This window comes from Podarcis muralis, chromosome 4, assembly GCF_964188315.1.
Source record: "Podarcis muralis chromosome 4, rPodMur119.hap1.1, whole genome shotgun sequence".
NCBI classification, from domain to species: domain Eukaryota; kingdom Metazoa; phylum Chordata; class Lepidosauria; order Squamata; family Lacertidae; genus Podarcis; species Podarcis muralis.
Window position 1 is genome coordinate 207308 of NC_135658.1, and position 26933 is coordinate 234240.

At 53.5% G+C, this 26933-nt stretch overlaps 1 protein-coding gene across 5 annotated transcripts in view; it reads right to left on the reverse strand.

Annotated features, from left to right (window-relative positions):
• DNHD1 (dynein heavy chain domain 1) overlaps positions 1-26933 on the reverse strand; it is a 43192-nt gene that overhangs the window by 7696 nt on the left and 8563 nt on the right. For 3 of the 5 annotated variants that reach the window (XM_077926786.1, XM_077926787.1, XM_077926784.1), the window contains 18 exons: positions 25942-26067; positions 19146-19422; positions 18925-19052; positions 18564-18762; positions 18284-18375; positions 17943-18159; positions 17624-17749; positions 17359-17456; positions 14213-17261; positions 13918-14062; positions 12756-13318; positions 10931-12653; positions 10633-10841; positions 10174-10378; positions 4293-4395; positions 2443-2592; positions 2105-2287; positions 94-525 (listed from right to left, as the gene is read on the reverse strand). In XM_077926786.1, the coding sequence (XP_077782912.1) occupies positions 94-525; positions 2105-2287; positions 2443-2592; positions 4293-4395; positions 10174-10378; positions 10633-10841; positions 10931-12653; positions 12756-13318; positions 13918-14062; positions 14213-17261; positions 17359-17456; positions 17624-17749; positions 17943-18159; positions 18284-18375; positions 18564-18762; positions 18925-19052; positions 19146-19422; positions 25942-26067 (8025 nt within the window). The remainder of the gene's footprint in view (positions 1-93; positions 526-2104; positions 2288-2442; positions 2593-4292; positions 4396-10173; positions 10379-10632; positions 10842-10930; positions 12654-12755; positions 13319-13917; positions 14063-14212; positions 17262-17358; positions 17457-17623; positions 17750-17942; positions 18160-18283; positions 18376-18563; positions 18763-18924; positions 19053-19145; positions 19423-25941; positions 26068-26933) is intronic. The other 2 variants (XM_077926788.1, XM_077926785.1) reach the window with 1 other exon arrangement.

Consider the following 26933-nt stretch of genomic DNA (forward strand, 5'->3'; position numbering starts at 1 on the left):
GCGCCAGAGGGCTGAGTCTGGGAGAACGGCACCCTCGCCTCGCAGGGCGCGGGGGGGACGGGACATGGGTGGACAGCCGCCCGCCCCTCTTACCCTGGTGACAGTTGTCCAGCTGGCCATGTGCTCGGCCACGGAGCTCTCGACGGTGGTGGCCTCCTCTTTGGCCTGCAGGGAGTGGGTGAGCTGGTGCATCAGCTTCTCCTGGCGCTCCTGCTTCTGTTTCAGCTCCTTGATGCGCAGCTGGGTGGCATCTCTCAGGTATTCCGAGTGCAGGCGCCGGTCGCCCAGCTCCACCTTCTCTGCGTTGATCTGGGCGTCGCAGTACTTTAGCCGTGCGATGGTTGGCTGCCAGTCGAGCAGGGCCCAGTGGTACCAGTAGGTGGCCGAGATCCACTGGAAGAGGGCGGCAGCAGCCTGGCTGGCGCTGGATATGCTGTTCTCAGAGATGCGCTCGTGAGTCACAGCCCGGCCCAGGGCCTCAAAGAGCTCTGTGGTGAGGCTGTCCTTGGGGTAGAAGACAAGATCCTGGAGGGGCAAGCAGAGGGAGGGAATGGGACCCTGGCCTGGCTTTTTCACCAAGGAATGAGGTGCAAGAAACACTAGGCTGCTTGTATTAAAATGCCCCAAGCTAAAACAACCGGTTGCTTACCATGAAGATGGGCCAAAGGGGAGCACCTTCTCCAGCAGTTCCAGAAGCACCCAGGGGACTGAGGGGGTCTTCCAGCCTGTCCACCTCACCAGCTCCTGCACATGGCCTCTCTGCCTGGCTTCCCTGCCCCTTTAGTCACAGAGCATGGGAGCCACTCCAGAGATGCCCAGGCCTGTGCAGAAGTGAGTTTTTTTGCCATTTCCCCTCCCATTCACCAAGTCTGGAGAGGCCCATTTGGAGCTCTTCACAGTCTCTACTTGTTTTAACAACTCTGAACAGTTTAGTATTGTCCGCAGACTTGGCCCACCCCACTGCTGAGCTCTAACTCTGAGTCGTTTGTGTGCAAGTTAAAAAGCTCGTGTCCCGATCCTGATCCTTGGGGCACTCCACATTACACATGTGTTTGTTCAGAGAACAGACCATCTATTCTTACTCTTTGCTTCCTGTGATTTAACCAATTCCATCGTCACAAGAGGACTTCTCCTCTTACTCCTTGACTGCTAAGCTTACTCAGGAGTCTTTGATGAGGGACTATATCAAAAGGTTTTTGAAGCTTTAAGTGCACAATGTTGACCGGATGAGCCCAATCTATATACTCTCAGCTAGACTCTCAGCTCCTGTGGGCTTCTCTGTTCTTGGGTGGAGCCCTCCTTGAAAACCAAACCATAGATATTAAACTCATCAAAAGAAATAAAGCAAATACCATGCAAAGAAGGAATTACTAACCAGAGATGTGTCAGCATTTACTGTTAACAATCAGCATGTATCAGAAAGCAACAGAAAGAAAAGAAATTAAAGACAAAAATGGTTCAACAGAAGTGACTGAACCTAACAGATATATCCAAAATACAGTCAGAATTGTTCTTGGTCTCTCTCATTTTCTTGCAGAGGAGGGGGAAGACCTCTGTTGCAACAGAAATATAAAGATCTGCCTTGCTTTCACTGGTTCCTGACTCCATCCACTCTCCTCTGGTTGATCATGGCTTGAGGGGACTCAAGAGTCCCTTGGAGGAGCAAAAGGCCACTTTTTCTACAACCCTCGAGGGATAATTTTATATATACAGTATAATGTCTTCTTCCTTAAGGATATTTCCCATGCTTCGTGAGGACTGCAGCAGTGATGTGTTTGCAGTACCTCTCTTGTGCTCAATTACTTTCCTGCTCTCTTACTGCAGCTGATGGTTTCAGGTTTTATCCACTGGTAGTTCCATGCTAATCAAATCCACATTTGCTGTTTCGCTAGCTATGCCTCCCCACCCCCTCCCAGGAGGAAAGAGGCTGCTTTTGCCCCTCCCTTTGTCAAGGACTTGGCGCAGCTGGAACAGCCTCTTGGTCTAGGCTAGGGTCTCTCTCTCCCCAGGCGGGCCGGTCCAGAGGGGAAGTGGGGCCTTGAGGCTCTGGCTGCTGGGCCAGCCCCAAGAGCCCCGGAGCCACAGGAAGGGCTCTGGGCCTCACCTCATAGAAGTTGTCCCTGTTGAGGAGCAGCTTTGCATTCTCCCAGCCCGGCTCCTGCTCAAACATCAGGCAGAGGATGTCCGTCACCATGACCACAGTCTCTGGCGGCTGGCGATAGCTGCGCAGCTCCTCAACGTCCTGCACCCGCAGCATGGCCAGGGCCTCCTTGTAGTCCTTGTTCACCTGAGAAGAGAAGGGTCACTCTGGGATGAGGGGGCAAGGGCCTTCAGGCTGGGCTCTCCTCACCTGCCCCCTCTGCCACACCTTCCCTCCAGGTGGCAGCTGCAGGAGGGCCTGTGACTGAGCAAGACCTTCCTCCCCCCCACATGCCCCCATACCTTCCTCATGGCCAGCTCCCTCCCCTTCTCCAGAGCATCTCGCTCCTTGGTAAGGGCATCGATACGCGCTTCATACAGCTCACACTCCTTCTCCTGCTGCTTCAGCACCTCCTGCTCCCGCTGCACCTCCCGCTGACTGCAGATCACTTGCTGCAAGGCAAGGAGGATGGGTGGGGTGAAGGGAGACCACCCTAGAGCCACCAACCCCCTAAACCACAGCAGTATCTCCAGGACACCTGGCTGCCGCTGGCTCAGGCCACATCCAGCCCAGCGACCAGTTCTCACTGTGGCCGGCTCTGGTGCTCCTTGTGGGAAGCGCACTGGCACGATGGGTGCCCAAAAGCCTCTCGCACACATAGCGGGGAGCAGCCTTCTCTGATGAGGTGCATCTGCCTCAGTTAGCACTAACTTAGAAGTGGGAGTTTAAAATATCCCTGTTCAGCCTAGCACTGAGGAAAATTCACTGTTTTAAAAATCTGTGTATTGCTTTTGATTGTTTTGCTATTGTTTGCTGTCCTGGGCTCCTTTGAGAGGAAGCGGGGAGGGATAAATACCTAAGAAATGATCCACCACAACTTGGATTCTGGGCCCTCTGACACCAGAGAGACCACGGCCATCCTCACGGGAAGACACACCTCTCGACTCTGGCCTTTGTCAGCTAAAGGATTTTGCTTTGCGGGACCCACCTTGCTTTTATATATTTAGATACTTATATACCACCAATTCATACGATAAAATATAAATTAACATCAAAGTCACTAGCCAATCAAATTCAAGCAGTTGCATAGGCTAGTCTTCATAAAAGAAGTCTTCAAGAGACACTTGGAAATCCAAAGCCAGAGTGCCTCCCACGTCTCTGCTGGAAGAGGGTGACTGGCAGCGCCGAATGCCCGACTCCTCAGGGAGGCCAGTTTGGCCCCTGCAAGACAGCAGACAACCAGCAGCACTCCTCCAGGTGACCTGCGATGGAGCTGGGACCCAAGGGCTCCTCGAGTTGTCAAGGGCTTCATATATTAACACAGGACCCTTCAACCTGACCCACGTGTGTGGGCAGACAGTGCAGATGCCCCTGTCAGCAGCCAGGATGCGACCTTCAGTGCTAGCTGGAGCTCACAGGCAACACCTCATTGCGGTAGTCCAGCGTGTGGGCTGTGGTGGTTGGATCATCCAGATATGGCTGCAGCTAGCTGGTCAGAGGCATTCCTAGCCTGTTGCTGGAGCCTCTACTGAAAAATGTACCCAGGAGTACCCCAAGCTATGTGTCTGCTCTTTCAGAGAGAGGGCAGCCCTGCCCAGAACAGGCAACTGATCTGTCTCCTGGGCATGGAAACCACCTTCCCACACAGCCTCTGTCTCCCCAAGATTCAAAACACCCCACATGCTGTGAGCCAGGTTTGCCCTCCACAATAGAATGGGATAAAAGACGATTTCCCCTTTCTTCCCGATTCCATTCTGAATATCCAAATCTTATTTACAAGCCTTGCCCTGTTCCCAGCTTCCTTTCAAATCCCTTTCCTGCAGTTCCTTCTGCTCCAGTAAATTGGTCAGTGCAACTGAGCTGCCAGCCCAGAAGAGGCTGCTCTGATGGAGAAGACTCTGTGGGCAGCCTCCCCTTGTGAAGACTTCCAGTTCTGCTGGTGGGGAAAGGCAGCCCTCAGCAGACGCCTTGTCTTGCTCTGCTGCTGGGGCAAAATGGGCTTCAGCTGCTTTGGAGGAGCAGCTCTTAAGCCTTTTGAAGCAGGTCCTTCCCTTGCATATGGCGCCCAGTGAATTCCAGGTGCTTTATAAATGTCAAGCCAGCTGGGAGCTGAGAGTTTCAGGCAGGAACAGGACTGGCTGGCCTCACTCACCTCCTTGATCTTCACCAGCTTCTGCTGCAGGAAGCGCACGTCCCGTGTGTGCTCCTGCTGCTTCTTGCTCACTTCCCCCATCTTGTGCAGGGCCATCTTCATCCTGCAGGTGGGGAAAGCACCCCATGAGGAGGCACACAGAGGGGGTCTGGGGCACAGGACTCGGGGGTCCAACACCCACCCAGGTCTGTCAGTTAATCTGGTTGCCTGAAGTCCCTTCATAGGGCTTCCAGGTGGAAAAATCAAAATTAGAAATAGAACTGTTAGATCCCAAAACTAAGATACTTTCAAGAATGTATAACTTGCTGTTAAAATGGAACACTCGGGATGAAACGGTTAAATCTGCTATGATTAAATGGGCACAGGACTTTGGACATAACATTATGTTTGCTGACTGGGAACAGTTATGGACCACAGGTATGAAATTTACGGCATGCAATGCCTTAAGAGAGAATATTATGAAAATGATATACAGGTGGTACATGACCCCAGTCAGGCTTGCAAAAATCTATCACTTGCCCGATAATAAATGTTGGAAATGTAAAGAAACTGAAGGTACATTCTTTCACCTTTGGTGGACGTGCCCAAGAATTAAGGCTTTCTGGGAGACGATTTATAATGAATTGAAAAAGGTATTTAAATATACCTTTCTGAAGAAACCAGAGGCCTTTCTCCTAGGCATCGTCGTCCAATTGGTGCCAAAGAAGGATAGAACTTTATGTATGCTACAACAGCAGCAAGAATACTTATCGCACAGTATTTGAAGACACAAGACCTACCCACTCTGGAAGAATGGCAGATGAAGGTGATGGACTACATGGAATTGGCGGAAATGACTGGCAGAATCCGAGACCAGGGAGAAGAGTCGGTGGAAGAAGATTGGAAGAAATTTAAAGACTATTTACAGAGACATTGTAAAATTAATGAATGTTAGAATGATGTTGGATTGAAGTTAAGTGGTTTCTAGCTGTAATGGTATAAAAGAATATGAAAAAATGGATTTTTAATAGGCAAAATTTTAATGCTATAATAATTTAAGATTAAAGATCAGGATAAAATAAGGAGGGAAAGAAATTGCTGAACTAATAAATTAAACTGGAATACAAAAAAGGGAGGTATGAGGAGGTCCAGGAAACAAGTAAATGAAAAATAAGTGATGAAAAGATTGACTGTTTTTAACTGTTTTTATTTGTATTTTTTCTTTTTCTATTTTGTAATATTGTAAAAACCTTAATAAATATTTATATATATAAAAAAAGAAGTCCCTTCATAGGATGCCTAAGACAGATACGTGACGCCCTCTGAACCAGGGATGCCTACAGAGAATGCAACTTAGGGGGCTACTTAAGTTCCTCTCAATGGGGTGAGGATGCAATCCTTAGTTCTTGGCTGATTGTCAGAAGGCAACTCTTGATTCCCTTCAAGGGCTCCTCTCCATCCCTCCTGCACCCATGAACAAAGGTCTTTCAGGTAAACTCAGCTATCCTGTGAATCAAAGTCCTGCAAAATGCTAACAGATGGACCTTCTCCATCACCCTTCCTGGCCCTTTTTATTTATTAATGCATTTTTCAATATACATCATACAGTGGTACCTCGGGTTAAGTACTTAATTCATTCCGGAGGTCCGTACTTAACCTGAAACTGTTCTTTTTTTAAAATGTTTTAAACTTTTTATTGTTTAAATAATTCAACATTAATACACATATATTACAAATATACAAGCATACAAACATTCCTACATACCTACAACATACCTACACTCAATCCCACAGATAATTCCTTCTCCCATCACCATCCACCACCCCTCTGTTCTTAACCTGAAGCACCACTTTAGCTAATGGGGGCCTCCTGCTGCTGCTACGCCGCCGGAGCACGATTTCTGTTCTCATCCTGAAGCAAAGTTCTTAACCTGAAGCACTATTTCTGGGTTAGCGGAGTCTGTAACCTGAAGTGTATGTAACCCGAGATACCACTGTACATTCATATTTACATCCTATCAAATCCTGTATGGACTTCCCAACCTATCTTTCCTTGATGCCCTCTTACACATTCTTATGTTTTTTATACTTCCATTTATTATCTACTCCAAAGGTTTTCAACCTTCTTGGGTCCACAGCTCCCTTGACCAACTCCCTTCTTTCTGCGGCCCCCCTGTGGGGCTCAGGAGCCCAGTTGTGCCCCCCCCCCTTGCCTGCAGAGCTGGCAGCCTCTCACCCTTTTGGAACCCCCTCCCTTGTGGAGTGTTCCCTCAGCCTCCACCCCCCCCCCCTGGTCTCTGAGCCACCCCCCACAACCCACAGAGAGGCGCTTCCTCACACTGCCCCACAAGGGCCTTAGTGGCCAAAGCTGAACGGGAGGCCAGCACCTTGCCTTGGGAGGCAGCAGTGGCAGCGGCAAACACAAGGAAGGCCAGCGCAGCGCATGTGAAATATGCTCGGAGTCGAGAGTGGATTTCATGCTCTTTATTCAGCTCATAGTGGTGAGGAGGAATGCAAGTTCCCCTAAAATATCTGCTTTATAACCATTATTTACCCAATGGGCTGCATGTGATTGGCTAATTCCGGGATTCTCCTGTAGGCCAATCAGGTTGTGGATTCACTTCCACCTGGAGCTGGATTGGGTGGCCCCTGCAGACCAATCAGACTGCTGCATTGTTCCTAGGACCAATCATACTGCTGCATTCTGAATCCTATTGTTCTAGGACCAATCAGACTGCTGCATTTTGGATCCTATTCAACTCAGCATATAACAGCCTGCCTGGCTGGCCTCCCCCTTGTCTGTCCATTGCCAGCAACACGGGCTGGCAGGCTGGGCTCCTTCACCCACTTGCTTGTTTACTCCAAGGTAGCCTCAGCTTCTGGCAACCAGCATCCCCTGACCAACCAAAGGGACACCATTCCCCTGTAGCCATGCAAGCCTTTGGGAGGCAGAGATGTGAGGGGGCATCAGAAGAGGAAGGGAAGGAAAGAGGGGCAGAGGCCAGGGTGGCCCACAGCACCCCAACCATCATTCAAGGCACCCAGGGTGCCATGGCACAGGGGTTGGAAACCCCTGATCTACTCTTTTCTCCTTCTATTCATAACCCTTACTTTTGTCTGCTGCTGCTCACATATTAATCACTGCTGGTAAATTTATCTTGATATCACATTGTTTTAAATATCCCTCAAATTGTTCCCACGCTTGTTACTATCTTTCCTTCTATATTTCTTATCTTGGCCCTTATGCTTGCTAGTTGGATATGTTCTATTAGTTTAAGTAGCCATTGGTTCTTTGTCGGGACAGCTTTCTCTTTCCACATCGTAGCATACAATATTCTTGCAGCATATTGAGTGTATTGTGCACTCAATACACTCAATATGCTGCTACACTCAATATGCCAGCAAGTTTGGAAAACTCAGCAGTGGCCAGAGGATTGGAGAAGATCAGTCTACATCCCAATCCCAAAGAAGGGCAGTGCCAAAGAATGCTCCAACTACCGCACAATTGCGCTCATTTCACAAGCTAGCAAGGTTATGCTTAAAATTCTACAAGGCAGGCTTAAGCAGTATGTGGACGGAGAACTCCCAGAAGTGCAAGCTGGATTTAGAAGAGGCAGAGGAACCAGAGACCAAATTGCAAACATGTGCTGGATTATGGAGAAAGCTAGAGAGTTCCAGAAAGACATCTACTTCTGCTTCATTGACTATGCAAAAGCCTTTGACTGTGTCGACCACAGCAAACTATGGCAAGTTCTTAAAGAAATGGGAGTGCCTGATCACCTCATTTGTCTCCTGAGAAATCTCTATGTGGGACAAGAAGCTACAGTTAGAACTGGATATGGAACAACTGATTGGTTCAAAATTGGGAAAGGAGTACGACAAGGCTGTATTTTGTCTCCCTGCTTATTTAACTTATATGCAGAATTCATCATGCGAAAGGCTGGACTGGATGAATCCCAAGCTGGAATTAAGATTGCCGGAAGAAATATCAACAACTTCAGATATGCAGATGACACAACTTGGATGGCAGAAAGTGAGGAGGAATTAAAGAACCTCTTAATGAGGGTGAAAGAGGAGAGTGCAAAATATGGTCTGAAGCTCAACATCAAAAAAACAAAGATCATGGCCACTGGTCCCATCACCTCCTGGCAAATAGAAGGGGAAGAAATGGAGGAAGTAAGAGAGAGTCTACCACCTCCCAAGGGAGTCCATTCCACACAGTTCTGTCAGGAAGTTATTTCTGATTTTTAGTCGGAATCTCCTTTCTCATCACTTGAGGCCATTGGTTCCAGTCCTGCCCTCCAGAGCAGGAGAAAACAAGCTTGTTCCCTCTTCCATGTGATAGCCCTTGAGATATTTAAGATGGCTATCATATCTCTCCCAGTCTCCTCTTTTTCAGACTAAACATACCAAAATCTCTCAACCGCAGAATGCCACGGCGAGGCTCTTTACAGGGTCCTTGCCACAGGATCACATTCATCCAGTGCTTTACCAGCTGCACTGGCTCCCAGTGGAGTACAGGGTCAGGTTTAAGGTGCTGATTTCGATCTTTCAAGCCCTATGCGGCCTAGGACCCACGTACCTATGGGACCGCCTCTCCTGGTATGCCCTGTGGAGGACCTTAACGTCCACAAATAACAACACTTTGGAGGTCCTGAGCCGCAAGGTGGTTAGATTGGTCTCAACTAGGGCCAGGGCCTTTTCAGTACTGCCCCCGACTTGGTGGAACGCTCTGTCCCAAGAGACCAGGGCCCTGCGGGACTTGACATCTTTCCGCAGGGCCCGCAAGACAGAGCTGTTCCGCCTGGCTTTTGGTTTGGACTCAGTCTGACCCTTATGTTTCCCTCCCCGTATGGTTTTGATTTATGGGCTACTACTATGTGCTGTGCTGGCTCGCCAGATGCAGCTTTGTCACGCTGGCCACGTGACCCGGAAGTGTCTCGGGACAGCGCTGGCCCCCGGCCTCTTAAGTGAGATGGGCGCACAACCCTAGAGTCTGTCAAGACTGGCCCGTACGGGCAGGGGTACCTTTACCTTTACCTTTACCTTACTAAAATGAGGCTGCATTTTAAATTGTATTTTAACCTGTATTTTAATTAACAGTTTTTTCCCCTTTCCTATTATGTTTTATTGTAATTTTATTGGTGTTAGCCGCCCTGAGCCCGGTTCTGGCCGGGGAGGGCGGGGTATAAATAAAAATTTATTATTATTATTAACCGTTCCTCATAAAGCCTGATTTATAGACCCTTGATCATCTTGGTTGTGCTCCTCTGCACACGTTCCAGCTTGTCAATAAATATCCTTAAATTGTGGCACCCAGAATTGGAGCCAGTATTCCAGGTGTGGTCTGACCAAGGCAGATTAGAATAGCACTATGGCTTGCCTTGATCTGATCACTAAACTTCTGTTCATGCAGCCTAGAGTAGCATTTCTTCACCTCAATATCACACTGAGCATTTGGACGAGAGGGACAACAGCAGGTCCCCAGGACTGAATCACTCTTGGGGTCAATGGAAAGGCAGATTCCTGGCACCAGAATACTTATGGCGTCCAAATCCCTTGATGATGGCTCTCAGTGGTTTGATGTAGACGTTCAAAAGTACAGCAGACAGAATGGACCCTTGTGGGACTCCACAGCCCCAGAACCAAGAAACAAACTCCCAGTGCTAGCCAAGAAACGCATTGCTTTCCAGTAGTGACTGAGCAGGGGTGGAGCCCCCATAACAGGACCTCCAAATCCCACCGGCTTGAGCTGCTCAAGAATGCCACAGCCAAGCTCCTGGCCCCAGCCCAAGGCAGCAACATGGCTGGACCCAGAGGCCTTACCTGAAGTCCCAGGAAGTGTAAACTGGGTTTGCTGGTGTCACTGCTGCGCCCAGTTGAGTGGAAGAGCCACACTCACCGATCCAGCTGCTTGGCATTCTTCTCCTGCAGACTGCTCAACAGCAGTAGGAAGGTGTCAAGGAAATCCAGGAAAGTCTTGGGGCTGATGAGGGGGAGGTGGGCAGCCAGGGAAGTCATGTATGCCATGGTGCAGCAATGGATCTGGGAGGCAGCCTCGGCCGTGCGATGCATCAAGTCCTTGAGGTCATGTACCGACGTCAGCTCTAACAACAGAGAATGGACATACCTGCCCAGGTCAGAGCTTGGGGTGGGGTGTCCATCGTGGAGACAGAGATTGGGACGCTGCCATCACCCAGACCAAGGAGAGTGGAGAACAAGTGGGCAAGCAAGCAGGGAGCGGGGGGTGGCGGCATGGTGGGCACACCTGCAGGGGGCACAGGGCTGTTTGCTGTTGCTGGAGGGACAGGAGGGAGTGCCCTTCCTCCCCACTCCCAGCTGCTGCTTCCGTGGCACCCACCTCGAGTGAGCTTGGCTGAAGTCTTCTGGTGGTACATGAGGTGCTTGGAGGCCACTGCCACCAAGGACTCATGGCTCCATGGCTGATAGACCTCCAGGCTGCTGAGCACTTGGGCCAGGGCTGTGGCTGTGATGGGCGGCAGGGCCAAGGAGCCAGCACCCCCCAGCAGCAGCACCACATGCAGGTTGGCACGCACAAACTGGAAGAATCTGCAAGGGAAGCAGAAGGCAGGACCTGAGCCCTGAGCCAAGTCCTCCCTTGCCAACCCCCTGGGCCAAGGGCTGCCCCAGCCCCACACCTTTGCAGAATGAGCTCCTCTCGCATGTTCCGCTTGATGTTCTGGTTCTCCTGCAGCAGGGCCTGGATGACAGCCATGGTGTCTTCTGGGCTGTAGAGGCCAGGGCACGTGCCCTCGGCCATCAGGGCCAGTAGCAGGTGCAAGTTGGCCAGGCTTATGCCGGCGTGCACCAGGAGCAGCACTCGCTTGCCCATGATGCCTGCCTGCCAACTGGCCAATCGCAGCAAGGCCAGGGCCCCTGCCTCATCCTCTTTGGCAGGTATCTCCATGAGCAGCGAGGCGGTGGCACGAGCAGCCAGAGCCACGAGGGTCCTCCGCCCTGTGCAGCGGGCAAAGGAGACAATGGCCCCATGCCGGTCAGGGCCGCAGAAGAGCCGGCTCAGGCGCACTATGTGCTTCAGCGCCTCCAAGCACAGCAGGAAGTTTTGGGGCAGCAAGGGCTTCAGCTGCTTCTCCAGGGTCTTCCAGAGCTTCTCTTGGTAAGGGTTGTGGGTGTTGGGGCTGTAGGAGTCGGGGCCCAGGTCCTTGCTGAAGACGACGTCCCGGAGCTCCTCACCTGGCTGCAGCAGGAGGTGGGAGGGCAGCAGGGGGCCGGTGCTCTCCTTCTTGGGAGAGCCATGGCGCCTGGCCTTGTGGAAGTGAAGCCGGCTGGGGGACGCCCGGCGCCGGTCACGTGGGGACCGGCCCTGGGAGGGAGGGGTCTGCTTCCTTGCAGCTTCCTCTGTGGTTTCCGCCTCTGTGGTCTCGCTCTCTAGCTCCAAAACAGCCAGGCCTTCTCCAGGGTCTGGGCGGTCCAAGGCCAGCGCTGCTGCCTGCTCCACTGGGTCCCAGGGGTCAGGGCAGCCCACCTCACCACTCCAAGGGAAGAGGGGCTTCTCTTCTTCTGGCTCCTCCTCCGCTGCCCATTCTGCATCAAGGCTGAAGCTCTTGCTGGGCAGCTGGAAGGTGATGCCAGCTCTGCTGGGCGGGTGGTGGTCCTGGTCCCTGGGGGGGCTGGAGGACCAGGTCCTCTGCGCAACCCGTATGACATTGCGCTTGGCACAGAAGGCGGTTATGGCGACGTCCATCAGCATCTGCTCGCAGAGCTCCCGCTGCTGCTCCCTCTGCAGTGGGGCACAGAAGACACACAGACACTCGTGTATCCAGAGGCGGACGACCAGTCGGGTGCTGAGGAGGGCAGTATAGCCCGCCCCCATGGTCATCTTGGTCACCCCAGAGGTGCGCCGGCTGGACGCCAGCTTGAAGTTCTGTTCCTCCAGGGGACTGCTGAGGTGGATGCCTGGGCGGGGCCGCAGCAGGAACAGCCCCTTGCACACCTTCTGGATGTCGTGCAGCGAGAAGTGGAAGAGGCAGCAGGCAGGAGAGGGCGGGAACAAGCTCTTGGCCGTCTCATAGGCGTTGATGGTGGCCCTGACCAGTGCCAAGGCCAAGTCATTTTGCCGGGTCAGCAGGGGGAACTTCTCCAGCCAGCACAGAACAGGCTCCACAAACAGGCCCATCAGGGAGTCTCTGGTCACGAGCGGCAACACCACAGTGCTGAAGAGCCTGCCAAAGCGAGGGCAGAGGGGCAGGGCGCCTGTCATGGGCACGGAGAGTGTGCCAAAGCAGTTGAAGCCGGTGGCCGGGCAGTGCTGCACCTCCAGGGTCTCTCCGTGGTAGAACTGCTGGTAGCTCAGAGCCTGGCGCAGGGACTCCAGCACAGGGCTCGATCCCCGGGCTGAATCTGGACAGGAGGAGGAGGAGGACTATAAGAGCTGTGGCAAAATCCCCCACGGCCTCCCCACGGTGCAGGGAGAGGCTCTCCTCCCCAGGCCCCTTGGCTCACCCACAAAGGCCAAGTGCAGGTCCTCCACCAGGAAGAGGCAGCGTCCCTTGGCAGCTGCCCCCCGCCCGGGCTTGCCCTTGTCTCGCGCCAGGCTGAGGAAGCGCTTGTGCAGCAGGTGGCGCAGGTGGGTGGGTCTAAGTGCAGGGGTGAGGCAGACCCGGTGGTAGCTGTGGTTCGGTTGCACCAGCATCTCTGCAAAGGAGGACTTCCCGCAGCCCGGCTCCCCAACCAGCAGGACTGGACGCTCGCTGCTCAGGAGCAGGTCCACCACGAAGAGCGCCCGCTCGTGCTGAGGAGGGAGGAAGGAATGGCAGAACACACATGGGCTCCCCAGCCAGAGATCCCCCCCCCAAGGGGCTGGCCCTACCTGGGGCTGCAGGACAGAGAAGGTGACTGGGAGGACCTTGACACGGTTGGCTAGATAGGACCCGTTAAAGGATTCCAGGGTGCCATCCGCTGCCAGGGGGCAGAGGTCGAAGGCGGAAGGCCCAGTGGGGAGCTTGATGGAGAACTGGCTCCTGTGCAGGGCCTGGCGGGCAAACTGCTCAAAGAGAGGCCAGTGCCTGGAGGAAGACAAAGGGCCGGGGAAGAACTCTTTGAAGCCCCCAAGACCGCAATACCAAAATGCTGCTCCACCCCACCCACCGGCATGGCTCACACCCTGCCTGTCCAGCACCCCCAATACAACAGAATCATATCCAATCGTAGAGCTGGAGGGGACCCATGTACAGTACTGCATGCACAGTAAGATGTTCTGGCCCCTGTCACTTGCTGGGATGGCCCTTGCTGGCTTCGGAGATGTCTTTGCAGGCTCCCACCCGCTTTGCTCCTCCAGTCCCCCCCCTCCCCTCCCCCAAGGTCTCTTCCTCACTTGCATCTCTCCAGCCTCTGTGCTGCCCTCTCAGTACACAGCATCAGCTAGTTGGCAGCTGGCGCCCGTCTGTCTCGGGAGACTATGGAGGAGTGTGCCTTTGGGGGTGATGTCAAACTATTGGAAGGTTACAGCACCAAGAGGACAATCTCCTCCCATACACTTCCATAGCATTTCCAAAGGCTCCTTCTTCCCTGGCTCTCCCCTGCCCCCACGGACCATGATAAACATCTCCCTCCTCAGGTCTTCCCCCCACCTTGTGAGGCAAAGAGGGCAAGGAGTCCAGAGTACCTGGGGTGTAGGTGGCCTCCGAAGCCCCAGATGTAGGCAAAAACAAAGATGCTCTGCACCAGCAGGTGGTGGTGGGCAGGGACGGTGTCGTCCAGACTACGGGACAAGGAGGCATTGCGGCTGTCCAAGACGGTGCCCTTGGCGTCTGGGGGGAAAGGGCTGGGGTGAGCCAGGGCAAGGAGCCTCTCCACCGCTAAAGACACAAAGGGCATAGGGATCTACGGGAACAGCCCCACAGCACGGGAGGCAGCCCTGGCAGGAAGAGGCTCCTTCCCCACACCCTGGGGTCACTTACCTGTTGACTCCTGAGTGGCAGCAGCAGCAGCAGGAGGAGGAGGAGGCAGGTGCTTGACCCGGTCCCGGCGCAGGTGTTGCTCCAGCAGGGCAAGGAGGAGCCTCAGGAAGGTGGTTGTCTCCTGGACGCCCTGGGCCACGGGGTCCTGGGGGTGGGTGTGGGGGAGCAGCACCGAGCAGCAGTGCTCCTGCAGGAAGGCCAGCGTCGCGGGGAAGAGCTCCTCGGCCAGGCTGCGCAGCATGGCCAGGCTCTCCTGGGTCAGGCTGTACATGCGGTACACAGGGGCCAGGCCCGAGGCCAGCAGCCCCCGCCACAGGCTGGCCCCCCCGCAGTACAGCAAGGAGTAGTGGGTGCAGACGGAGGGGGCCACATTGGAGGCGCTGGGCATTTCAAAGAGGAACTTGACATTCTTGGGGATCCGCAGCTTCTGCCCATTCGGCAGACTGAGGGAAGGTCTGGCACTGAAGAGGGAGGAGATGGGCTCCAGCCACTCTGCGCAGGCTGCCCCATCCAGCACCAGCCACTCCTGGGAGCTCCCCTCACCCGTCCTGCGTGCCAGGGTGGAGGTGGCCGCTCTCTGCAGAACCCGGGAGAGGACCCCATCCTGCCATATGCTGCCCTCCAGGCTCCCCACAAACTCAGCTACACTCAGGCAGTTCGGCCACAGGCAGACGGTGCTGGTCGGCTGGAAGAGGCTGCTGGGGCTGACCTCAGCCAGGTGGGCCCCTGGGCCAGCATCGCTGGCTGCCAGCCGGCTCAGGGCCTTGGCCAGGGTGCGCCACATGGTGGTCTTGCCGCCCCCCGCAGGCCCCAGCAGAAGGACGCCTGGGGCCCCCAGCAGGGCCTGGAAGAGCTGGCCAGCTATGCTCAGGAGCTCCTGCTCGGGCTGCAGCTTGTCCTCGTGCAGCTGGGCCACCAAGGCACTCTGGAGGCGGTAGGGCACCTGCGACTCAAAAGCCTGCAGGGGGGCTCCCGGAAAGACCTCGCGCAGCAAGTCCCGTGTGTTCTGGAGTCGTGGGCACTCAGGGCCGCTGAGCAGCGAGGAGAGGCACAGCGCTTTGACCATGGCCGGCTGCTCCTCCAGGCCCTGGAAGAACGCGGCCCTGCCTGGGGGCCGGGACCTGAGCATCAGGGAGCCCTGCCTGGCTGGAGGGCTGAACAGGATGCTGACCGCCACCCTGACCACCTCCCGGACGAGGCTGCAGCGGCCCAGGTGCGGTTTCGGGTTCAGCTCCCCCTCCAGGCGCAGAAAGTGGTTCAGCTTCTCTGCAAGACGGGTAGCCTCCCGGAAGCCAGCGGCCAGCAGGGTGACCTCTGCTAGCTGGGTGAGGTCAGGGGGCAGCATGGCCAGGGGGCGCAGGGCCAGGCACAGGGCCTCTGGGAGGCGCTCCAGGGTGATGACGCAGCCATAGGTCTCCCGCACCCGCAGCAGCCGCCCCCCAAAGAGGATGTTGCCCAGGACACGGGGCTGGTAGGGCTCGGCCTCATCGGTGCCCAGCTCCAGCACTGGGATGGCAGGCTGCAACTCACCCTCAGAGCTCCCAGAGCTCTCGGAGCTCTGGCTGGAATGGGGGGAGCCGCCACCCGAGGACACCCCTGCAGTGGCTCCACGGCCCCCTTGCAGGCTCTGGCACATCCGCTGCAGGTCAACCAAACGCTGGCTGAAGGCCGAGAGCACCGCTGCCTCCAACTGCTCCGCCGCCTCCAGCAGCAGCAGTGCGCCAGCATGCACCGCCCCGCAAAGGTAGCGTGAGAGGCAGCCCACCGACATCTGCAGGGTGCAGTGCAGGGTGACCAGCTGGCGACCCAGAGCCTCGGCCAGGCCCCGCACCGTGTGAGACTTGCCCACGTCCGGGTGGCCCAGCAGGCCTCCACAGCGGAAGTCGTCCAGCGCCAAGAGCAGCCCCAGGAAGGTCTTGTCCAGCGAGGGGCTCCCCAGGAGGTGCAGGCAGGGCCCCAGGTACTCATAGTCATAGCGGAAGCGGCGGTCAAGGGCTTCTGCCCAGCAGCCAGGGGGGCTGCCCACCCAGGGGCTGCCAGCAGGGAGCCCCGCCACCTGGGCGCACTCGGGACTCAGGGCCACGTGGTACTTGAGGAGCCGGGCCCATTCAAAGGCTTGCGGGGAGCTCACCTGGCACTTGAGCAGCCGGGCAAGGGTGTCGCGCTGCTGCACCGTCAGGGTGATCAGCACTTCCAGCAGCAGACCCAGCTGCTCGCTGCCGGGCCGGGAGGGGCGCAGGTTGCGGAAGTTGCGGATGTAGTGGGCCAGGGCTTCCAGCTTCAGGTTTAGCTTGAGCTCCAGCTCTGGCTGGCAGCGTTGATTTGAGAGGGCCTCCTCCAGGGTGGCGCGCCACACGGCCTCCTCAGCTAGCACCACACATTGGTTGGGGAAGGTGCGACACAGCGTGGCCCAGCCCTCCACCACCATGTGGAGGGGCAGTTCGGTGGGGCCAGGGCAATGCTTGAAGGCCACATCCAGCTGGGGCCGCAGTGCCAGGCGCTGGGCCACACACTGCTGCATCTGCTGAAAGACGGTCTCTTTCATGCGCTGCTCCAGGGCGCAGAGCCACTGGGTGGCTTTCCGGCTGAGGCAAACTATGCTGCACAGCTCCAGCTCCTCCTCCTGGTCCCCAACCAGGCCCGTCACCTGCACCACCGGCAGCTCGGCTGACAAGGTGCCACGGTTGTGGGTAGCGGAGGGCACGATGAGTGCCAGCTGGCGCACTCCGGGGAAACAGCGCTGGGCCCAGACTGAGGCCTCTGCTGGCTCAGAGGCTGTGGCCAGCAGGCTGATCAGCTCCTCGTTGCTGAGGAAGAAGAGGCGGGGAAAGCCCATGCGCGTGCCCTCCAGCACGTAGTCCAGGGCCCGGATGATGACCTGCAGGTCTCTGGAGCCGTCCACAAAGGCTTCTTGCAAGGCACCCCCGACAAAGCGGCTCTCGCGGCAGGAGCCACAGGGGGGCCTCACACTGGACAGCACCAGCGGGTCATTGCAGGTCACCTGGATGAACTCTCGGAAGTGGCTGTCCACCCGCTGGAACCGCGACTCCTGCGTGGAAGGGGAAGGGAGAAGACTGGGCTGCAGCAAGGGGCTTCGGGCAGGGGACCAGTGCAAGGGGCAACCAAGAGGCCCTTCTGCAACTCACCAGCTCAGAGCTGGGGAGACTGATGTCCATCTCGTAGAGAACAATGTTCAAGAAGACCCATTTCCGCTGGAAATTGACCCAGGCCTCGAGGAGGGATTCTGAGGTACAAAGTGGAGATGAGGATAGGGAAGACTCTCTCTTTGCTGCAAAGCACCTCCTCCCTCATGGCCAAGCTGGCCCAGAGCTATGGCTGCCCCCCACCCCCAAAAAAGAGGGCTGCAGCAGAACTGCCCTTCCCCCAGGGCCTCCTGCCCCAGCTCCTCACCAAAGGAACGCAGGATGGACGCCCAGCTCTCAGCCTCCAGCAGGATGTCGGAGGAGAACGGGGAGAGGATGATGTTCTGGAGGGTCAAGAGGCTGTGCTCCACCATTGCCTTCAGCTCTGCAGTATCTGAGGCCGAGAGCAGAGGATGAGGGCTGGGCAGGGAGAGGAGGAGGCAGAGCCCACCTTTGCCCATGCCGCACAGGCCTGAGGGCTCCCGCAGCAGGAGCCACCTCTCTCTGCTGGGGTCACAGCTCAGCCCCCCCTCCCCAAGCGAGGAGCCCTTGCCATTGCAGCCCAGGCTGGCACTCTGGCGCTTTACCTGACAAAACGTAAGTGCCACTGTCCTTAGAGATGTATTCCAGCTTGGGCTGGCGGTGCCGTGCAGCAGCCGGCCGGCGAAAGCGCTCAGGCTGCGGCTCCTTGTGGGGAACGTTGAGGATGAAATTGACGAGGCGGAACTGCTTCTCGGCCCAGGATCTCTCCAGGCGGAAAAGGGTGTCCCTGGCGTAATGGCGGCTCTTCTCCAAAGCATAGACCTGGGGATCAAGGAAGGTCACAGCCCCCCAGGAGAAAGTGGTGGGGTGGGCCACACGGGCACAAGGAGCCTCCTTTTCTCCAGGGGGCCCAGCTTCTGCTAACCTGCCATGCCAAGCTACTCACCCTGAAGATGGAGTCACTGTGCTCCAGGAGCGGGTAGGAAAGGAGCTGCCCCAGTGTGAACTGCATGTTGAGGGGGCACTTGACGCCCATCACTGAGAGAGAGGGGGGGCAGCTGAGGAGATGGGCTCTGCAGAGGAGGCTTCTTCCCCACCTCCCTGCCTGCTGGCTTCTTGACCCCCACTGCTCCCACCATGGAAAGAGAGGAGGAGGAGGAGGAGGAGGCAGGGTCCAGCAGGGGCCAAGGTGCTTCCTGCCTCATGTCTGAGCACCAGGGTCTCACCAGCAAATATCTCCTTCCAGCAGCTGAGCTTGAGAAAGTGGCTGCCCAGTTTCAGGAGGATAGGGAGGTACTTCTGCAAGTTGGCAATGGCACGCAGGCAGGCTTGCAGCACCTGGTTTGGGCTGGGCAGGCAGTGCTCCAGGCTGATCACCTCCTTTTGCCACTCTTCGGTCTTCTCCATGGCCAAACCGGTGTTGAACTGGGGGTGGGGATGAGAGGAGAGGAGAGGAGAGGAGGTGTGCTCGGGCAGCCTCACAGAGGTTGCATGCTGGGGGAGAGGGGGGGGGACTGAGGTTTGGGACCCCAAAAGTGGTTCTCCTTGGGCAGGGAGAGGCCAACCCAGCCCCCTCCGTCTCTTTACCTTGACAAACGCCAGACACTTCCACTCAGTGATCTGCTCAGTGATGATGCGGAAAAGCTGCCAGATGCGAGTGTGGATCTCGATGACCCCCTGCTTCCCAGTGATGAATGTGACGTCCATGCAATCCCCTGAGGAGGCAGCAAAAGGCCGCAGCAGGGTTCACGCCCAGCCCAGAAGAAGAGAGCTCCCTCCTTGCAAGGAAAGGGCACCCTGCAGCTCACCTGTCAGGATCCGCTGGGAACGGCAGAGATCAGTGATGCGCAACACCGTGGCCTGGAAGGACTGGCAGAGAGTGCGCAGCTCCTCTTCCATGGCCCGGGGGTTCTGGGAGGGGTCCTGGAAATGCCCCATTGTCACGACAGTCAGCAGCTCCTGCAGCTCCAGGGTCGCTTTCCGGAGGGAGCTACTGAGCTCCGCGATGATGCTGAGGCGCCGTGAGAAAATGAAGTCCGAGACCTCCCGCTGCTGGTACGCAAAGGCATCCCAGGTGTCCAGGAGCTGCAAGAGCCAAGGCTGAGGGTCAGGCTCATGCCAGGCTCTCTGGGCACCTCACCCGAGAGGAACCTGCTCTCCATCCCGAGCACATCCCAAGTCTGCCCCATGCTTATCTCTGGACACAAACGCTATAGGAAGGAAAAGGTGTGCTGGAGGTGGCCTGCTCAACAAGTGCAACATGCTAGAAATTCCCAGGGGGACCCACTTTCCCACAGAGTCATTGTGGGTGGGGATACTGGGTGCCCATAGTTATTTAGTGCTGGGGGCATGCTATCATCCCATAGCTGTCAACTTTCCCCTTTTCTTGCGAGGAATCCTATTTGGAATAAGGGAATTTCCCTTAAAAAAAGGGAAATGTTGACAGCTATGTATCATCCTCCTGACCCAAATATGCCAAGTGGTCTTGAGATGGATACTTAATCAGTGAGACATGTTGTAGTGATATCAAATTCAAGATATATTTAAATTGCCAGGCACAAAGGCAATCCAACATGGTCACTTTTGGCTTCAAATGAGAAAACTGACCAAGAATGAGAGCACTGGTAAAAGGAAAGTTGAAAAGCAAAACCAAGTGAGTGAAAACTCTTCAAAATACTTGGGGGTTGTTGAAGAACCACAATACTAGAAGCTCAGTTGGAACATAAGCATGTCAGTAACACAGCTACACCTCCACTGAATGCATGGAAACAAAAAGATATGAATCAGACTAAGAGAATGCTGAGGGAAAAACAGAGGTGGCTGAATGTCTTCCAGTCCACTCCTCAAACGGACATTCACAGTAGGTACCAATTTCCATTTTTGGCCAGAATGGACTGGAGGGTATTCAGGGAACAGGATCCCCAAAGGATGGGCTGGGATTCCTCTGCATCAAAACCAAATATGAACAACCCTCTGAGCACCTGTCCTCAGTGTCAGCTGGGGGGAAACCATCTACTTTATAGGGCTTCACCAAAGTACCGTGTGTGAGGTCCTAGGGGATGCCCTGCAGATGTCAACAACCGGGAAATTGTCCTTTAAAACAAGCCAAGGTGCCATTTCCTTAAAGAATGAGTGGAGAGACCCCATATGCCTGGGTAACACACAAATTAAGACATTTAGTAAATAAAGGATGAGGACACCTTCATCTCCTTAGATGGACCTGAGAAAGAAGAGCCAAACAGGGAAGGCTCGCATTCTGTCTGAGAGAAAAATGTCGGACACACCGGACATCTGGGGACGGCCAGAAAGAGGGAAGCCCTCCCAGGTCTTGGGCTCTAGGGTAAACTAAATGGAAAGTGGTCTGGGGATAAAAGCACACCAGGATCCCCTTGGAAAGCGCTGAGTTGAGCATCAGAGGACAAAGCCCCCAACTCTGAAGAAGACCTACAAGGAAGGAAGGAAAAGAGTTTTCTTTTCTTTTTATGTACATTAGTTTTCTATAACTGCATTGTGAAAGTTTTTCAAAGTACAGCAAGATATAGAAAAGGGCATGGGTGGCACTGTGGGTTAAACCACAGAGCCTAGGACTTGCTGATCAGAAGGTTGGTGGTTCAAATCCCCGCAACAAGGTGAGCTCCCGTCGTTCGGTCCCTGCTCCTGCCAACCTAGCAGTTCGAAAGCACGTCAAAGTGCAAGTAGATAAATAGGTAAACGGCGGGAAGGTAAACGGCGTTTCCGTGCGCTGCTCTGGTTCGCCAGAAGCGGCTTCGTCCTGCTGGCCACATGACCTGGAAGCTGTACGCCGGCTCCCTCGGCCAGTAAAGCGAGATGAGCGCCGCAACCCCAGACTGGACCTAATGGTCAGGGATCCCTTTACCATTAAGATATAGAAAATGAATGTACATAAAAAACAGATGGGAAAAGTTACAAAAGGAAAAAGAAAAGAAAGAAAAAGCAGACAGAAGATAGGGAAGGAAGAGAAGAGGAAAAGAAGCAATATAGAAAGAGGGGAAAAACTTCTGATTTTCCATCTGCCGGTTACATTCAAAAGTTATGAAAAACATCTTATTTTAAGAGAAGGAAATCTACCTTTTCAGGAGCTAAAGGAGAAGCCTCAAGAAACTAGGGAAAGACACTCCTGGCGTTTCCTGCACTTCCCATCCATCTTCTAGGGGAGTTCCTCAAACTCCTCAGGGACTCCTGAGGTAAAAAGGGATGATTTCCAGCTGGAGCTCTTTCGAGCTGCCCTTGCCAAGCCCTCCACCCAGAAGGGCCAACTCTTCTTTGAGGAAGCAGCTTGGGGGTCTTTGATTCTGACCACGTGGAGAGGGAGAAATCCCTTCGACTCCGGAGGGCCAGCCGGCCTCACAGGGCAATGGGGAGGAGAAGCATGTCCGCCCCCGGGAGCTCCTTGGAAGGGAAATGGAAGGAAGGAATCCAGAAAGCCAGACCTGGGAAAGGCCTTGGGGAGAGCGGCCGGGAGGCAGCGCTCTGAGGGAGCCATTTTGAGCTGGGGAGGGAAAGGGCGGCTGCCATGTCTGGGCCCCCCGGCCGGCTCCATCCCGGTCTGTTCTGAGGAGAAAAATGTCTCCGCTCCTCACAGAAGAAAGGAAAACCAGGCCCTGCAGCCGGGGACTCGGGTGAGGGAAGCTTCCGGAGGAGAAGCCAGGGACGGGGAAGGGCAAAGGCCTTGGAGGCCCAAGCGGAGCCCCGCCTGCTGCGTCTCTCCTGGCCCTGTCAGAGCAGGGAAGGAGAGAGAGAGAGAGGGACCCCTCAATGGCCGCCTGCAGGGGAGCCAGGGCGGAGGGGGGCCTGAGGCCAAGGCTGCGGGGGGCCCAGAGGAAGAGGGCCCCCCAGGGCCGGAGGGAGGTTGGATGCGGCCCTCAGCTCTGGAAGGGAGTGGGGCCCTTTCTGTCTCCAGCTCTCCTTTGTCAACTACAAATTGTGTTGAATATATGCGAGATGGTAATTTATGGACCCAATAAGTACCTCAAGCCATTTGCACTCCTGTCTCCCACTGCCTCCCGCAGTTTGGTCAAACTCATGCTGGTAGCTTTGAGAACACTGTCCCACCATCTCGTCCTCTGTCGTCCCCTTCTCCTTGTGCCCTCCATCTTTCCCAACATCAGGGTCTTTCCCAGGGAATCTTCTCTTCTCATGAGGTGGCCAAAGTCTTGGAGCCTCAGCTTCACGATCTGTCCTTCCAGTGAGCACTCAAGGCTGATTTCCTTCCGAATGGATGCGTTTGATCTTCTTGCAGTCCATGGGACTCTCCAGAGTCTCCTCCAGCACCAGAATTCAAAAGCATCAATTCTTCGGCGATCAGCCTTCTTTATGGTCCAGCTCTCACTTCCATACATCACTACTGGGAAAACCATAGCTTTAACTATACGGACCTTTGTTGGTAAGGTGACGTCTCTACTTTTTAAGATGTTGTCTAGATTTGCCATCGCCTTTCTCCCAAGGAGCAGGTGTCTTTTAATTTCATGACTGCTGTCACCATCTGCAGTGATCATGGAGCCCAAGAAAGTAAAATCTCTCACTGCCTCCATTTCTTCCCCTTCTATTTGCCAGGAGGTGATGGGACCAGTGGCCATGATCTTCGTTTTTTTGATGTTGAGCTTCAGACCATATTTTGCGCTCTTCTCTTTCACCCTCATTAAAAGGTTCTTTAATTCCTCCTCACTTTCTGCCATCAAGGTTGTGTCATCTGCATATCTGAGGTTGTTGATATTTCTTCCGGCAATCTTAATTCTGGCTTGGGATTCATCCAGTCCAGCCTTTCGCATGATGAATTCTGTATATAAGTTAAATAAGCAGGGAGACAATATGCAGCCTTGTCGTACTCCTTTCGCAATTTTGAACCAATCAGTTGTTCCATATCCAGTTCTAACTGTAGCTTCTTGTCCCACATAGAGATTTCTCAGATGAACTTGCCATAGTTTGTTGTAGTCGACACAGTCAAAGGCTTTTGCATAGTCAATGAAGCAGAAGTAGATGTCTTTCTGGAACTCTCTAGCTTTCTCCATAATCCAGCGCATGTTTGCAATTTGGTCTCTGGTTCCTCTGCCTCTTCTAAATCCAGCTTGCACTTCTGGGAGTTCTCCGTCCACATACTGCTTAAGCCTGCCTTGTAGAATTTTAAGCATAACCTTGCTAGTGTGTGAAATGAGTGCAATTGTGCGGTAGTTGGAGGATTCTTTGGCACTTCCCTTCTTTGGGATTGGGATGTAGACTGATCTTCTCCAATCTTCTGGCCACTGTTGAGTTTTCCAAACTTGCTGGCACATTGAGTGTAGCACCTTAACAGCATCATCTTTTAAATTTTTTAAATAGTTCAGCAGGAATATCATCACTTCCACTGGCCTTGTTATTAGCAGTGCTTTCTAAGGCCCATTTGACTTCACTCTCCAGGATGTCTGGCTCAAGGTCAGTAACCACACTACCTGGGGTATGCGAGCCATCCATATCTTTCTGGTATAATTCCTCTGTGTATTCTTGCCACCTCTTCTTGATGTCTTCTGCTTCTGTCAGGTCCTTACCACTTTTGTCCTTTATTATGGTAATCTTTGTACGAAATGCTCCTTTCATATCTCCAATTTTCTTGAACAGATCTCTGGTTTTCCCCATTCTATTGTTTTCCTCTATTTCTTTGCATTGCTCGTTTAATAATTTAATAATAATAATAATAATAATAATAATAATAATAATAATAATAATAATAAATGTAAATGGCAAATTCTCAAGAAAATCCAGTGTTTGGCTTCATAAGATAAACTTCCCCAAAATTGAGAGGATTGGTAAAGAGGAAGTTGAAAGGCAAAACCAAGAGAGCCAAATCTCTTCAAAACATTTGGGAGTTGTTTAAAACCACAATACTAAAAGTTCAACAAGAGTGTATACATACATCAGATCAGGAAACATACCATGAGGGCCAAGTGGACACCAGTGTGGTTAATAAGCAAAGAAGCTATTGGAGGCAAGAAAGCTTTCTTTGGGAAATGGAAAAGGAACACAAACCTTGGCAAAAGCAAGGCAAGCGGAAAAAAGGGATGCTAAAAATGTTGGTGCACATTGCTAAAATCATAAAGACCAACAACAAAAAGTTATTTAAATGCATTAGTAGCAGGAGACCATCTAGGGACCCTTGAATGGCAAGGGAGTCCAAGGTGTGCTAAAGGAGGACAAGGAGATTGCAGAGAAGCTGAATGAATTCTTGGCATCTGTCTTCACAGTGGAAGGCATAGAGCAGAGCCCAGTGCCTGGACTCACTTTTGCAGGAAGTAAGTCTGGTTGGCCAGTGTGAGTACAGGATGCTGGACTAGGTGAGCCACTGGCCACATCCAGCAGGCTCTTATGCAATATTTTGCTTTTGTCTTCTTCTCCTTTGGCAATCACTCATAGCCGAGTAAGATTGTCTTCCATGAACACGGTCTTAGTGGTGTGTCCGTAGGTGACTGTGGAATCCAATTCTGGATTTGATGACAGAGGGCCATCCAAGATTTGCTTAAAAACCTACAAGGAGTGTTTTCCTGAGGGAGTCCATTCCACTGTCAAACAACTCTTACTGTCACAAAGTTCTTCCTGGTGTTTACTTGGAATCTCCTTTCTTATAACTTGAATCCGTTAGTTCATGTCCTACCATCAAGAGCAGGAGAAAATAAACTTGCTTCACCTTCCATGGGACAGTTCTTGAGATATTTGAAGATGACTATCATATCTCCTCTCAGTCACCTCTTTTCCAGGTTAAATATAGCCAGTTCCCTCAACCATTCCTCCTAAGGCTTTGTTTCCAGACCCTTGATCTTGTTGGTTGCCCTCCTCTGCACACATTTCAGTTGTCAACATCCTTCTTAAATTGTGGCACCCAGAACTGGACAGAGTATTTTAGGTGTGGTCTGACCAAGGCAGATGAGAGTGGGACTATTACTTCCCTTGTTCTGGACACTACACTTCTGTTGATGCAGCCTAGAATAGCATTAGCTATTTTGCTGCTGAATCACACTGTTAAGCTTATGGTCCATCAAGATCCCTAGATACTTTTCACATGTACTACTAATAAGTCAGGCGTCCCCCGTCTTATATTTGTACACCTGGTTCTTCCTGCTTAAATGCTGAACCTTGTAATTGTCCCTATTGAAACTCATTTTGTTAGTTTGGGCCCAGTTCTCCAATCTGTTAAGGTTGTCTTGAATCCCGATTCTGTCTTCTGCGGCATTAGCTACCCCTTTGAGTTTGGTGTCATCTACAAATTTGATGAGCATCCCCTCAAATCCTTCATCCAAGTCACATATAAAGACATTGAACAACAATGGGCCCAGGACAGAACCCTGCAGCCCCCCACTGGTCACTTTTTCCCAGGATGATGAGGAGTATTCTTTGGGTTTGGTCAGTCAACCAGCTACAGATCCCCCTAACAGTTACCTCATTCAACCCACATTTTACCAGGTTCATTGCAAGAATATCATTGAAACATGAAGGATGCCCAATATCAGGTGATGCTACTCCTGAAGCAGGGTCAGCCTCCAGCTTGGCACATCAATGTTTTCTTTTCCGCTCACCACCAAAATCCTTCCCTGTCCCCCCTGCAACTGGGTCTCTCACCGAGTTCTCCAGGCTCTCTTCGCTGGGCGTAAGAGGGCGGAAGCATTGCTGGATGACCTCATTGAGGGCTCGCACGTAGTCCACATATTCCTGCAGCTCTGCCATCTGCCCCTGGTACTGCTCCAGCTGCACGGGAAGAGGCACGTCAAGCAGGGGTGTTGCTGCTGCCCCAGAGAGCCCCAGATGGGCATCACTAGCCCACAAGCCTTGGCTGTACCACGCAGCACCTGGGGTCTGCCCCAGCTTGGGAATCCATCCCAGCCCTCAGCCCTGTCCTCTGCAGATGTGATTAGAATGCCCAGGCTCCTTACACAACATTGGTTTTCCAGGCAGGAGCACGCAGAACCTGGAATCCAAAGCTGGCAGCAGAAAAATGGGAGGGTGGAAACAGAGAGGCGGAAACGAGACACAGAGCTCTGCTTCCTGGCCATCACCCCTGGATCCCTCCATGTCATATATTGGGCAGGGCTCCCTGGCAACCCAGACTACTAAGGGGGACCCAACCTTGAAGCCGCCCATGGAAGAATGTGTCACAGCAAGGGGCCCGAGCCCCCTCCTTTCTCCAGCCAGACCCCCCCCCCACACACAAGCAGCCTCCTTCTTGCAGAGACCCCCCCCCCCCAAGCAGCCTCCTTCTTGCAGGTGTCTGCATGGAGCAAAAGCTTCCTGGAAAGATACAAGAGCTATTTCCCTGTTAGTTCCCCCCCCCCCCAGGCTCACAGGAGCCACCTCAAGCCTTCAGAGGTTCTGAGCAGAGAATTCTCTCTTACAACATTTGGGGCTCTTGAATTGTGAATTGTGCTCAGAAACATGCTGGGAGCCAGAAAAGATCCTTTAGGACCATTGTTTTTTTATATTATTATTATTATTATTATTATTATTATTATTACTGCTACTACTGCTGCTACTACTATTCACTTTGTGTTTTTATTCTGTATTTTTATGCTGTGAAGCACCCTGAACTCTTTAGATGAAGGGTGGTATACTGCTGC